Source organism: Bidens hawaiensis, unplaced genomic scaffold (genome assembly GCF_021521415.1).
Source record: "Bidens hawaiensis isolate Kalapana, Puna unplaced genomic scaffold, B.hawaiensis_p1.1 tig00032901_1, whole genome shotgun sequence".
In the NCBI taxonomy this organism is placed as follows: domain Eukaryota; kingdom Viridiplantae; phylum Streptophyta; class Magnoliopsida; order Asterales; family Asteraceae; genus Bidens; species Bidens hawaiensis.
The window spans coordinates 18114-33995 of record NW_027495636.1 but is presented as its reverse complement, the minus strand read 5'-3'; the positions used below and the strand labels follow the sequence as shown (position 1 = coordinate 33995).

Sequence of the window (15882 nt, the reverse complement as noted above, 5' to 3'; positions counted from 1 at the left end):
AGAGATTATAATGCTAGTTTCAAGAATATTTTACATCAAATAGCTACATCGACAAATTGAAGAGACTAAAATATTCATGAATCACAAACCGACATAATTTCCGCTTTCTCTCCTCCCTCTTACATTAATCTTTTGTCCTCCCGTTCTCTCTCCTTCACACAAGTTAACGAACCCATTCGAAGTGCTATAAGTTATGAACAAGCACACTCTTCATCCTTGAGAGATATATAAATACTTTTAGATTTGTATAAAATATATAAAGAATTTTTAAAATGCTTTAGAAAACTATATTAATTACATTATTTTATATATGGAATTATGGGCATTTAATATATATACATATATATATATATATATAACTAGTTTTTATCCCCAACAGGGGTTGTGTTTCTTTTTCGTCTCTAATATTCATATTTTTTGCATTTTAATTTTATTTATTATAAAAAAAAGTTAATAATATACTTAGGGTTTAATGATGAAATAGTTTCACAAATAACTGACATGTTATAACCCGTTTAAAAACTATGAGTCTGGTGAGACCCATGACCCGCTTATTTTTTTTACTATAAAATTATTCTTATTATAAATAATATATTTTTCTTAAAAAATTGAATATTAATATTTTGTATATCCATATTTTATAGGATTTGTATATCAAATACTTGGTGAGATTTATGTTTAGAATAATGAGATGTTATAACCCGTTTAAGGTTATCGGGGTATGGTGAGACCCATACCGTGAATTCGGGTAAAATGCATGAGAAGTCTTAATTTACAAATAAAACAATATGGTTGCTTGAGTAAATGTAAGAAATAACCATAGAGCTTTTAAATGTTTTGTTTATTTACGGGGGTTGTTTTATATTATTTTGTTTTTAATATTTATTTATTTTTTGAATTTTTATTTTTTTTATTTTATGAAAGTTAATAATATATATATATATATATATATATATATATATATATATATATATATGATTGATTTCTTTTGAGAACCGCTTTAAGTTTTAAGAAATTGAAAGAACTCAACTTAACAAATTTCTTTTTTGAATTTTTTTACGCATGTGTAATACGTAAGTGTAAGTAATGTACAAAAAATTACAATATTTTTTTACACAATGAATCGACTTATTACACAAGTGAACTAACATTTTAAACTTGTGTAATCATTAAAAATACTTATTCTCTCTTCTGATTAATTTTTTAATCAGATTTATTCCCAGCCACATAATCCATACTCATTTAATTAAATGTGTGGTCCATATTGAGTTCTCAAAGTTCTAACAACTCAAGAGGTTCTTAAATTATAAACAATATATTTATGAGAAGAATAAGAATAGATCTAGGCCATTGGATCTATGATTTAGTGGTTGAGAGTGGTAGCTTCTAAATAATTGTATGGTTTCATATTTACATTGTATAGTATTATATTTAGGTGGTTTGTTTTATTTTAAAGCTCTTCTCACACTTATCATAAAACACTTGTTTTTTATTTGAACTCTTATATATATATATATATATATATATATATATATATATATACGGGGGTTGTTTTAAATTATTTGTTTCTAATATTTATTTATTTTTTGAATATTTATTTTTTTATTGTATGAAAGTACATAATATACTTATGGTTTGATGAGATCCAAGACCCGTTTATTCCTTTTACTATAAAATTGGTTTTCTAATTTGAATAATATATATATCTTTTTTAAAATAAATAAGATATTAATTTTTAGTATATCCTATTTTATAGGATTTTTACATCAATAATTTGATGAGAATAATTTTTTATTTAATGAGATGTTATAACCCGTTTAAGGAATATCTGGGTTTGGTAAGACCCATACCCATGAATTCGGGTCCAATGCATGAGAAGCCTCCATTTAAAAATCAAAGAAATCTGGTGACTTTAAAAAAATGGGGAGCGACCACATCACGACACGTAGAATTTTTATATTTTCGTTTATACATATTATAGATTCTTAGGATTGATGTAAGTAGACGAGGTATTTATTATGTATGCCACCATGGAATTAATATAGTAGGAAGTAAAAGTCAACACGTTTAAGAAGTGAATTAATCACATGCAGAGGATACTACGGCGGTTCTTATGTTGACTCGTTTTGTTTGGTCGACTTATGGCGTAGACATGCCGGTGGCTCATGGCTGCATGTGCCCATGCATTCTCATTAACACCAAACTTCCTTTGTTTATTATTATTATTATTATTATTATTATTATTATTAATTTCAAAGTATGCCACTTAAATCATCTCATAACCGTCAAGGCGTGGCTCCGATGCTCAGAGTAAATTCCGTCTAGGCGTCGTTAATTGCTAGTCGATGCCCTGCTGACTAATGACCGATTAATCGTTGTTTGGTTAAAATTGAAATGCATATGTATATTAGAAACATGGCATATAAATTTCAATCAGATTAAACTCCAGTATCTATCTCACCATCCGACTAACACCTAGCAATTTTTACAATAATGACTCAGAGAGAGTTTCTTGAGCATTCTGATCGTCTGAAGAGTTTCTGATAGTCATAGATGGGTAAGTTTTATTATAAATTATTATCGTTGGTTTGTAAAATCAATACTTACAATTTGACTAATAGCACTTCTAATATTTAGTTTCGTTGACAAGAATAATCTCACTTAAATGGAAAGGAACTTTGTCTATCCAATCACAAACTTTCACCCACTCGTCAATAACTATATGAAAACATACAACAACATAAAGCAAAATTGGTATTCATACAAGATCTACAAATAAGTTTTTGACATTTCCTTTACATCTCCGATGTTGAGAAGTGAACGAGTTCGTTTTACATGTAAAAAAACTCATTTTGTAAATTGTTTTGAAATTATATAAATTAAAGTTAAGTCGGACAGAGGTATTTAAGTGTTCAAATAGGATTGTCTTTGGCAACAAATCCAAAGTTATGTATATAATTGATCACATTGCTAATATGAATTATTATCAAGTCAATAATGATAGTTTCGATTATTAGGCTTCCTGTTGTGGAGGCGCCATCTATGCCACATGGGCATGATGGCGCCTATGAACACCACACCGAACATATATTGTTAGGCATTGTAGGTATAGAGCGCCATCACGATAACAGGGTTATCAAATAAGTGGTGGTTCCACCCCCACTAAGTCACTAACAACCAAATGAATTAATTGTTTAAACTAATAAAAAAATTCACATCACCCAACTTTACCAATTTCTTTTTTATTATTTAATTTTTAATATGTTTAATAATTATTTTAATAAGGTAAGGACTAGCTATCACATAACGCTTAAATTAATAAATGATTAATTATCCTAGGTGTCAGTGACGCATGATAACTGGCTTTTGTTAGTTATCCCACACAACACACTACCTAAAAATCAAATTACTTTCTCTTTTTCCCGGTGGCATAATATAAAGTTTCACTCATAACAATTTTGGATACATTATTGTGATTTAAGTATTTAACCACATATTCTAGAATATAAATATATTAATTTGTAGCATAAGTATGACCACTAATTTAAGATTAGGACGTGTTTGGTAGTTGAAATATCAACATCGCTACCAAGTACCATAGCTCATGACTTGGTACTGATATCTTTTATCCAATAATGCATCACTATAAAAGGTACTTGCAACGAAATTTTTGACCAACTAGTTTCGTCGCAAATTAAAAATTAAAAATTAAATAAACACTAAAAGTTTCATAAACTTCTACCCTAATTGATTTTCAAAATTATCAGTGAAAAAAACACCAGTCACAAGTCATTTGGCTTAACGCGGGTCAATGAAACAAAGTTTATATTATTAATCCAATATTTGAAAAAAAACTCATAATTTACTACGCAATCTGCATTTTATGACATAAAGGTATCAACTTAAATAAATTAATTGATTATACAAGATAAGGTTTTATGAATATATATGGTTTTCATATTACATATATATCATTTTAATAAATTAAAAAAATTGCATGTGGTGTCTACTGTCTAGTCTAAATATGTCAAAGAAAGGATGATAAACAAGTGGATTTTATTTACCTTTAAAATCCCACCTACATTAAAAGCAATAAAAAATATATCTAAATAAAATTGAGAACAAAAAAGGAAGATAGAAACTTTGAGAGTAAAGGAATAAAAGTGTAATATTATTCTAATAAAAGTATGACATTAAGTTTATAATCAATAAGTTCTTACTACTTCTGTAACTTGTTGTCTCGGGCATTTATTCTTTATATTTCAAATATGTATCTTATATACAAATTGTTCAAAATCTTTTGCTATGACTTTGTGAAAATTCGTTTTGTTTCTCATTTAATATACAATTGTCTAGTTTAAGCTTTAAATTACATCATGCATTATTTACACACTTTATATTGATCATCTTGATGGCACATTCTTCTTTTTTAAAAACGACCTACTCATACACCATATGATGATTATGATCATATTTCCAATTTCACATATGAGTGTATATGATGAGACTAGGGCCCTCTACTACTTGATCATGATCATCTTATTACACAACTCGATGTCACTAGACTACAAGCGCATTGGTACATTCTTCTTAGATTTGTTGAGCCATTGATAAATTAGCTTCTAACGGTGAACACATACACTAAAAACCTACTCCCACAATTCACACAAACATCACTTTGTGAGACCGGAACCCGCACCACTTTAATGGAAATAAAGTATGATCGTTGTCAGTAGGGAAACATACCATCAACTGAAAGTTGTGACACGTTCTCTAAAAGTCTGTTTGTTGCGAATGATTTGTTAAAAAATGATTAACCTTAACACTGAATAAGATAAAAATAAATAAATATACATTGGGTGACCAACGGGAATAGACCCACACATGATGGATTCACAATCAAGTTGGCTACATCCGTCCCCCGACTATAAAAACCAACTTTTTGCGTTAAAACTAACTAGGGTTAACAGTGGAGACTTAACATGCGACATTCTCACAATGTGTTTGAACTTAGTTTGCGGTTTTAAAAATCTGGGGACCAAACTTGCAATACAGTCAACTACGTAGGCTATTTGTGCAATCTTCAAGGTTTGGAATTAGTTAACAACAAGATTTATTAGAAGAAGCTACACATTTTATATATTGGTAATGTAGTTGGTTATGGGATTACAATATAACCTTTTCTATAGCCTTTTATCCCACTACTATAGGCGGAAATTATGTTTACATATCATAATATGTTTTGTATGTTCCATTAAAGTTAAATAGTTTGGTAAGTTTTTCAGTTTTAAGAATACAAAGGCATTATTTAATTTTAATTTTAATTTTATCGTTTTGGTAAACTGTGTTTTGTCTTCTTATAAAAGACAAGAACATTAGTGTTAGCCTTTTAGGTGCAACTGCCCACATGGAAATTAACAATGTCTTGAAATTATAAACAGGTAGTTTAAGGCCATTCATAATGGGCGACAATGAGGGACGATTTTAGGCGAATTTGAGGAGGAACCCCCCCCTGGCGAAAAGGGGCGGGGGCGGGGGCGGGGACGAGGGGAAATTGTATCCGGAAGGAGGAAAGAATTGTTATTATTATATTACTTGTGATATATATATATATATATGTATGTATATTACTAAAATTAAAAAGTTCATTCACTCATAGTCATGATGAGTCATGTCATACTATAGATTGTAGTTTCAGGTTGTATGTTGGGCTGGATAATATATATTTTTCATAACCACAAAATAAGTGGTGAAGGTCCACCATCCAATCAAATAAATGTGGGCCTAACGGTGAGCCCATATCATATTGGTGTTACGTTATGAGGGTAAGAACCACATTTACCAATTACCATCAATCAAATCATGATTAAAATTATAATTTTAATCACATTTAGCATCAATCAAAACATGATCAAAATAATAATTTTACAGGTATCTTCTTAGATTGTATTATTATTATTATTATTATTATTATTATTATTATTAAAGAGAAACTATTTCATTTTGGTATGAGGTAACTTTTCACAAGTACATATACTTCTTTGAGAATTGTTAGACAGAATTTATGTTAATTTATCTAATAAAAAAACGAATAAAAAAATGTACTCATTGAAGATGAACACATATCTTATCCAGTGACGAATCTTGGACAAAAACACGAGATAGGGGATGACGGGCTCAAAATTTTCAAATAAAAACAGATAAAAAAAATTCCCCATACGTGAGTACCGTCCCCCAGGATTAAGGTTTTTTTCTCCCAGTCCGGCGAATGTTCACCATTTTGCTCCGATTGAAATGCACTTTTTGGGTCGAAATTGTGCCGGGGAATACGTGGAATCCTGGATAACTCCAACGGCCCTTACACTAAGAAGTCATAACTAAGGCCAACGCCGCTTGAATAATAACACTTATAATCGACTAGTCACTCTTCTCTTTGCTTGTGCTCATTCATTATGGTCATTTGTCTTCTTTTACGTATGTTTAACTCCGTTAACCGTTCATCTGGAGCATTAACAACGAATATAGACAAGCACATTCATTTTTTTTTTCGAATGAACACAAACAACAAAGCTACTAATTTAGTTGTTTGTTTGCATTCTATTGTTCGGTTAGAGTTAAACAAAACAACACGGTTCGTTGGTGTACATTCGGATCGTTTACAGGCCTACATGTCTTAACTTAAGTACATCTGTTCATGTACTTACAAATCTTTTCTTTTTCAAGATTCCATGAAAACAAACTTTAAAGCACTATGTACAATCACTCAATGCATTGGTTGAGGCCAACTAGCATTCTATTTGTCATTGATACAAACTTACAAAGCACCCAACAACTAATCATTGATGTCAAAACAATATAAAAAATGAAAGACAAAAGTCATACCCATGGAAGCATACTTAAATTTGTACAAATTTCCCTCTATATTATCTTCCACTTTCACCAAAACCTTTTATTTAAAAAAACATTTTGTTCCAAACACTAACCTTATACAACTTGTACCCTGTGCAGTAAGAGTTGTACATCTCCCAAAAGTTGACGACTTAACTTTTTTTGGCTAAACAATTCATAATTTCATATACCCCACAACAACAAAAAAAACCACCATTTTTAACCAAATCTCAAACACACAAACATCAGAAAACACACAGCAAGACAATAGCATGAATCTTTCATCTACAAGTAAGTTTCTTGATCTCTTTCTTTACCACATTATCTATGCATTCATCACCATTTTCTGTCAAAAACAAGTCGTGTTGACGGGTTCAACATGGCACAAACTTGACCACAACGCGAACCCAAAAATCATGTAAGAAATGTGAACCCGAACACGACCTGTTCGGCCGGAAAATTATTATTTTTTAGTGTTTTGATATACTAAAACTTGAAATTCACATTTTTATAACAAAATGAAGCAAATTTATATAAATAAAACTATTACATTTGAATTTTAATATTTTACGTCAATTTCCTTCTTAGATTAAAATTTTTACAAAAGATACCTAAACCCATTGTGTTGACCCAAACCTGACCCGTTTAGTTAAATGGAGGTTCGACATGAAATGGCCTGAACCTGTTTACACCAAACACAAACCCGAGAATTCATGTTACGTTATAAGGGGTCCAACCTAAACACAACCCGAACCCAGAAATCGTGTAAGAAAAGTGAACTTGAACACGACTCACATATTCGAAGGTTGACCCGAACACAACGTGTTCGACCCGAAAATTATTATTTTTTAATGTTTTGACATTAAAACTTGAAATTCACATTTTTATAACAAAAAGAAGCAAATTTGTATAAAACAATTACATTTTAACTATAAAAATTATGTCAATTTCCTTCTTAGATTAATTTTTTTATAAAAGATACCTAACCCATCGTGTTGACCCGAACCCGACCCGTTTAGTTAAACTAGGGGGGGGGGGGGGTAGACAAACTAGCCTGAACCTGGTTACACTAAACACAAACCCGCGATTTCATGTTAGGTTCATGTCGTACTGTCAATAGTTCTCATAATAATATAATTAGAAAGAAAGAAAGAAAAAATGTACACACAAGAATCACATTCTCTAAAAACCAATCTTTGTATATTATACATAACATTACAAATCAAAACTTATACCATAGCCTCTACTCTACACACAGTCACACACTAAAACCAACAAACAAATAGAATCCAACTATAATAGTTGAACTTGAACCTCCTTCACTCTATGTTTTTACTACTCCCCATTACCATTTTGGGGAGTAATACTATAAATGTGGCGAGTTGCCGATGTATAATTACACTCTTCGGAAAAAAAACAAAATTATGTTATGTGCAGAATTTGGCGTGTTTCGACGCCAAATGTGTTATAGGAGGATTACGAATACACCTGTATTCGAAATCCGACAAAAATGAACAAACGAAAACAATCATGTCAACATAACAGTAACACACACTTATGTTGTTAGATCTACTGGTGATTTCTAGAATGTACCGGAACATTCTAGATGTTGGTGCAGATCTTGATCAAACCTTTTGGTGAAAAAATCAGGCTGAGATTGACTGCAAAATCCTATGAAGAAAAAAGATAAAACTTGAAACTCTACATGCTCTCAAAACTCGGGATGAAGGGTAGTTTGGGAATTTTGGCTTAAAGGCAATGGAGAAGAGCCCTTTTGCAATGTGGAGGTTGTGATGTTTTGATGTCTTGTTTTGGTGGTGTTGATTCCATTCCAAGTGTTTTTAGTAAAAAACTCCTTTCCTGTAAAATTATATAATTATCGGTTTGTTGCACAATAATAGAAGGCAGCACAAGTTCATATATATCCCTACAAACTTGAAAAATATCATATACACTCGTACAAAAGTACAAAACTAAAAATGTCATGTATACCCTTCCAGTAGTTAAAATATCAAATATACCTGATTCGTTAAAAACAATTTAGTAAATGAACATTCTACCCTTATTTTAAAAAAAAAATAGAATTTCATGCATGCCTGTCTTTAACTTCAAGTTTTTTTTATTTACCCATTTTTTAACTTAAATTATTTTTTTTTAACCATTGATTCTCAAGATATTATATTGCTTATGATTCGATCATCATGTGATTTATACCTGGTTCGGTTATCGATTGTCTGATTCAAACATACATATTCGATTGTTCGATTATCTGCCATTGAGAGAACAAAAGAGAATATGACGGCTCGGTTCGCTTGCTTATCGTCGATTTCGATCAAAATTCAAATAAAAAGAAAGAATTTAAACAAATATAATGGAAAGGGGTAGAATGGTCATTAAGTAAAAGATTCGTTAAAGTTCGGTATATAAGAAATTTTTCAAGTTTGTAACGGAGTATATGAAATTAATCGTATAAAACATGATGAAGTAAACTTACACTTTCTGAAAATTGTGGGCTTGGAATCCCTGCAGACATTGATCTAAACATAGGAGTTAATTGAAGTGGTGAATTAAACTCTAAATTTAGCAAATCATTGTTGAACTCATCACAAGAAGTTAAAAGATCTGTAACAAAGATAAAAAGTAGGATTATGACAAAGTTGTTGACTTTAAGTTTTCACAAATCACAGCAGAATTTACCGTGGTTGGTTGTTGAGTAGGAAATTATATTATTTGTAACATCAACAATGTTATCTTGAACTGGTTCCATTTTTTCAATCACTTGAGAGAGATTAGTTGACCCTGTGCTATACTCTGAGCTGTCTGGTGATCCTTGATATAAATCAGGTTGTCTGCACAAATAAAAATGTTTTTGAATCATTTTATTATGAGAAAAATGCGTTACAATGTCCAAACCGCTCCTCGCTCAACTCGCTCAGAAATTGCTCAAAAATGCTCGCTCGTTTGTCCGCTCAATTGTAAACGAGCCGCTCCTCTCGGTTCGGTTTGTAAACGAGCCAAGCAACAAGCAAACGTCCTCTCGTTTCGGTTCTGCTGGAATATTTTTAATTTATTTTATATACAATTATATATGCACAAATATATAATTTGTTTTTATAATCATCTTGAATATTGAAATATTGAATATTAATTATAATTATTTTTAATTATTGAATATCTTCTTTAAGTAATTAACAAGAAAAAAGTAATTATATTTAGTATTCGATATTTCAATATTCAAGACAATTATAAAGATTAATTATATATTTGTGCATATATATAATTATATAAATAATTATTAATTGTTTTATATACATTATATTCAACCTCAAACATCAATTTTATGAAAATTTCCAAGCTACTACTAGTATTTTAAAAAACTACGAATTTATTTTCATGTACATTATATCAACTTCAAACTTATTTCTTATAAAAAAAATTATAGGGAAGAAAAGGAAAAAGAAATGCTCGTAAGCTCGCTCGAAACCGATTGCAAAATGATCGCTTGATTTTGGCTCGGTTCGATTTGTAAACAAGCCAAGCAACGAACAAGCGTTCGCTCGGTTCGGCTCGTCACGTGAACAGCCCTGGCTAAAAGTATTAAAAGGAGCCAAGAAGTGTTTGTGGGCCAACCTGACCAGCCCAGCCCATTTCAACAGAGGAAAAATATTAACATGTTTCAACCCAAGCCCATTATGAAATTATGACCCTTTACACCACCAGCCCAATGTACCACCTTAAAGTGAATTCCCATATTTGCCCTTTATGTACTACCTCCAAGAATGTTGGCTGCCTTCATCACAGCTTCTTATGTCCATATCAGAAATATTGAATCCAAGCACATCGCTTTCTTTGGTTTGCTTTAGAAAATCCTGAACAGCCTGCATATTATTGTATGACAATGTAAGAGAGGCAGTAACTTAGCTATGATGATACTTTTTACATTATTACATTAGCCAGACTGTAAAAAAGCCGGTTGCGTGAGAGTTTTTGAGTGGCGTGTGTTGTTTAAAGCTGAAACAATTAGAAAATCAGTTGTTTTAGAGTGTGAATGTTTTCAGAATATTTAAAACACTGAAAAGGTCAAATGTCCTACATTGTTGGTGAAAAGGAAACAAGAAGCAAAATAAACAGATTAGAAGTGTTTAGCGTTAAATGAAGGGTATTATAGCAATTCTCATTTTGGATAATCAGTTTCGTGCGGCTTCTAATTTTGATAACCAGAACGAGTTTTTGTTTTAACCAAACACTAGAAACCGATTATCTACAACCTAAAAACACAATAATCAGATAATCACTTTCGAAACACAATAATCAGAAAATCACTTTCAAAAACACTTAAACACAATACTAAACACCCCTACATTTAGCATTTTAATTATTCGATACGACACAATATGACATTTCGACAAGAACAATATAGTTACATATATATAAATATTTCACCTTGGAAGCATTTTCATAACTCTCATCTGTTTTTTCAGCATTAACTTTGAGTGCAAGTGAGCTGAGTAGTTCTGCTTGTTGCAACAATGCAATAACCTTTGGATCGTCCTTCTTCAGAAACGTTCCTTAAATATAATTTCAAGAACACAAGTTCTTATTACTAAGAATCGTTTGTGTACAATCAATCATTTCAAGATTCTATTATCGATAGAGTTTCTTATATGAAAATTACCATCTTTTGACATCTCATCACATTTGGCATTGAGCTGAGCTGTAAACGTGTCGAGGTTATGGCAGTTGTGTAAAATTACAGCAAATGGAGGTCTTGGTTGCTGATAGTCTTCTGGCGTATCAGGGATATGTTTCCTCCAAAATAAAAATAATCATGACATTAATGTTTACAATATGATCTTAGTCATTTTATAAATGGGATTCAAAATCTATATACAAATACCTTATCTTGGACGGAGACATGGAAGTTTCTAGACCCGCGTCGGATTCTTGCCCACTGTGAAATCTGGTCCTTTTGTTGTTTGTTGTAATGCAAGAAGTGTTGTTCTCTTTAGCCAATGCTTCGTTCTTTGCTCTCTTCTTACACAGAGTAGAGAACCGATTCTTAACCGCATTATCCGTCCTTTTTGAAACAAAGGAAATTTTATAATCTTATCAAGTTCTAATCTTTTTATATTATCTCAAAACCAGTAATCAAATAAAATATCATTTTGAGTTTACCTGCCTGAAACCACCTTTGCTATCTCAGTCCATCTGTTGCCAAAAATCTTTTGAGCCTGCAAATCATCTTCTGATATCAATTTACTTTATCACCCATGCTCAATATCAAGACAATGAAACAATGACAATGATGATAACTTCATGTTTAAGAGAACAACTGAACAAGGGCAAACTTGTAAATTTAGAAAAGAAGATATTATCAGTCATTGAGGTGGGAAAAAACAGTTAACCGAACCGGTTTGAAACTGATTATGTAGAAACCAGTTTAAAACTAATTGAAACCGTCGGTTCAGCACCGGTTTGCAATTCTCTCTACCAAAACCGGTCAAAAACCGATTGTAACCTGAACCAAAACCGATCATCAACCAGTCAAAAACAGGTTTCAACCCAAACCGATCATAAACCGGTTTTAACTTTTGTTGACCAATCCGAACCAGTTTAGGGTTTGAAACCGGTTTGTCCATCTATAATTACAACTGTACCTCGCATAGAAGCATGTCTTCCTCTTGTGACCAACCTCCTTTTTTGAAATCAGAATTCAAATAAGTGAACCATCTGTGTAATAAACATTACCAAATCCATGTTTATACCTTTGAAAAAATAAACCAAAAAGCCAAAAAATCTGTTTTTTTTATTGCTAGTCTTTACTGTTTACCTTCTTCTGCACTGCCTTGTAGTTTTATCCTTAAACTTGGATGCAACAATAGCCCAACTGCACATAACACATGACACTCATCAATCTCATTAATTCAATCTAGAAACTTTGAGAATCATGAATTATATGAAGTAAAGATGATCCTACTTTTCAGTTCCATGGATACCAATCTGTTCCCTCAATATATCATCTTCCTGCAACAAAATCATTCCAAAAAATATCAAACCTTTGTATAGAAAACTTGGAATCAATGAATCAAAACACACCAGTAAAATCAATCAATCAATCAAATCATCCCAGTAAAATTCCACCAATAGCACAGCTATTAGCAGAATATGCAGGCAAACCGTACCTCTATCCCGAAGAATAGAGAGGCTGCTTCCAAAGCATAACTTGCTATACTATACATAATGCAAAACATATATAAAAAAAACTTTTATTCAATGAATCAAAACAAAGTAAGAAACAAACAAACCTCTTGAGACCATGAAACTATATGCCTCTCTTTCTGCTTATTATTACCACCACCACCATTACTATTATTATTAATATTAATATTAATATTATCACAAGCTTTCTTCTTCATATTCTGAATCAATCAATCACCACCACCATTACCACCAGCACCAGCAGCAGCAAGTCTTTGTGGCATGCTAATGCAAAGAAAGAAACACTCTTTATATTATATGTAAATGTATATATTTTTGTATAAAGAAAAGAAATATAATAAAGGATAAGCAAAAAGTAAGCCACAAATTCACCTCTTTTTAGGGCAAACTTTACAGAATAATACTTCTACTGTTCAATTCAAATGTAACTCCCTATACACTGACACAGACACACACACACACACACATATATATATATATACATACATCCTGTTTGCATTGGATTCTTCTAACTTTATTATTACAAGTTTAGAACTCTGCCATTGGTGCCCTAAAACACACAAATACATACATACAAACATACATACATACATACATACATACATACAAATTGAATTGCAATTTGACATAGAACTTAATAATAATCAAGTTAACAATAATATAGTGTTTGCAAATCATACCTAGGGTTACGCAATTGTAGTCATGTATTGCGAGTATCGAGGAACACGTAAATTATTCAATTGAAACTGTAGAAATTGAAATGAAATTAATTGAATTGAAACTAATTGTGATTGAATCAGATGAAATGAATGTATATACCTGTAACAGCAGTAGTAATAATAATAATAATAATAATAATAATAAATAGTAATAATAATAATCAGTGGAAGAAGAAAAAGGTGAGAGTGGTGGGGTTACAGAGAGCGGGTGAGAGTATGAGTTTGAATAAATATTATTCACCACGACGCTGAATTCCACGTGAATCAAATATTATTATTATTATTATTATTATTATTATTATTCATTATTACGCACCCAAACCGAGCGGTTAATGTGTTTTCGTTAACCGAAACTAAATCAAACTGATTAACTAAACCAAACCTTGTATATTTTGTGTCTTTCTAAATTGTTTACATCTATTTCCATCTTTAATGCCTCCAATTCCATCATTAAAAGTTTAACTTTTTGTTACAATGGTTTATAACCAAGCTTGGAACTAACATAACTGAACCAGTTTCAATTAGAAAAAAAAATTGAAAATACATTGGGCGGTTAACTGATATAAATGAAACCGACTCGGGACTGACGGTTTATGGATCGGTTTCGGTTAAGTTCGGTTAATTGTCTAGTGTATATTTTTCTTTCTTTTTTCTAGTTGAAAATGGTTCAGTTATGTTGTTCCAAGCTGAGTTACGAAGTTGAAAGCTGAAACGTGTCAGTTTCAAGCTTGGTTATAAACCGTTGAAACAAAAAGTTAAACTTTTAATGATAGAATTGGAGGCATTAAAGACGGAAATATATGTAAAAAATTTAGGAAAACACAAATATACAAGATTTGGTTTGGTTTGGTTTAGGTTAACGATGACACATTAACCTTAACCGTAAATCAAATGGTCGGTTAATCAAAATCACTTCAATATAACTGATCGTTTTGTTAATTATGATTAATTTCGATTAGCAGGTTAGTTTTGGGTTAAGGTTAAATTTTTGTTCATTCCAAGTGGTGACAATGATGGGAATTTTCATCTCACTTTGGCATTACCTATCATGTGATTTCTGTAAATGAGAATTAATAAATAAAAATAAAAATGTAAAGAGAAGATATTCGTTTTGTATTATTATGTGTTTGTTTTTTCAAACTTTACGGTTATAACGGAAAACTTATCAATCGTATAAAACGTGCTATTTTTTTAATGTTGATTAACTTAAAACATATAAATAAGATGGTGTTATTGTTTTGGTCATTAAACTTTATATATTTCATGGTGTTGTTGTAAAACAAGCAACGACGTATAGAGACGCATATTTTGATGGGTGGGAGAATGTGACGTGTCAAATGTTTGAAGATCGAATCTATCCATATTGCATGGCTATTAAAATAAAGACCGTTTACGATCAAACAAGCTTTCAGATACCATGCATAAGTTAACGCCCAGAAAGGTGTTATGTGACTTATGTCTAATAAGGTTAATAAGCTTATTCACATCCTTATATTGCTCTCATCCTAGCGAAGTAAATTTTTTGGGCGCAATGTATGTCAAACATCCATAGAAGAATCCCCTTCAAGGTATCGATTTGTTAATAACACCCACCATGATGCTTGGTTGAGCTTAAGATGTTACTAAGTCGACACGCTGCGTTACCATGGGTGTGAAGGTCACATTGAATATCGATTGATATGGTTTAGTCAAGCCTTGTATCTGACTATGTTATTAATTGGGAAAGGATTTGTAACATATTACGCAAATCTCGCGTTTTTCAAGGGACATGAAAAATTACCAACCTTTTTTTTTTTTTTTATAAAATTCCTCTCTAACTATAACTATGATGATGATATAAGGAAAATCTCAGGTTAATTGTTTTTCCTTTAATTTTTCAATGAACAAGTATGCCTTAAATTTAACAAAATTAAGCAAATTAAGCCCGAAAACAAAGTCCCATTGATCGATTAATCAAATCGTAAATAAATCTTTTATGATACTAATAATTGATGATCAAAATGATAGATTTTACATTTTCGATAACATAATTCATTTACGCGTTTAAATGAAACTC

At 31.2% G+C, this 15882-nt stretch overlaps 1 protein-coding gene across 1 annotated transcript; it reads right to left on the bottom strand.

Moving 5' to 3' along the window:
* Window positions 1-8076: 8076 nt before the first annotated feature.
* On the bottom strand, window positions 8077-14274 carry LOC143584268 (transcription factor MYB124-like). The gene is made up of 13 exons (XM_077066355.1): window positions 14209-14274; window positions 13194-13307; window positions 12866-12912; window positions 12719-12775; window positions 12546-12618; window positions 12064-12119; window positions 11786-11965; window positions 11564-11697; window positions 11332-11456; window positions 10660-10766; window positions 9586-9737; window positions 9383-9510; window positions 8077-8748 (listed from the first exon to the last, which is right to left on the bottom strand). The coding sequence occupies exons 1-13, from the start codon at window positions 14272-14274 to the stop codon at window positions 8638-8640; spliced, it is 1350 nt and encodes a 449-aa protein (XP_076922470.1). The 3' UTR covers window positions 8077-8637.
* Window positions 14275-15882: the final 1608 nt, after the last annotated feature.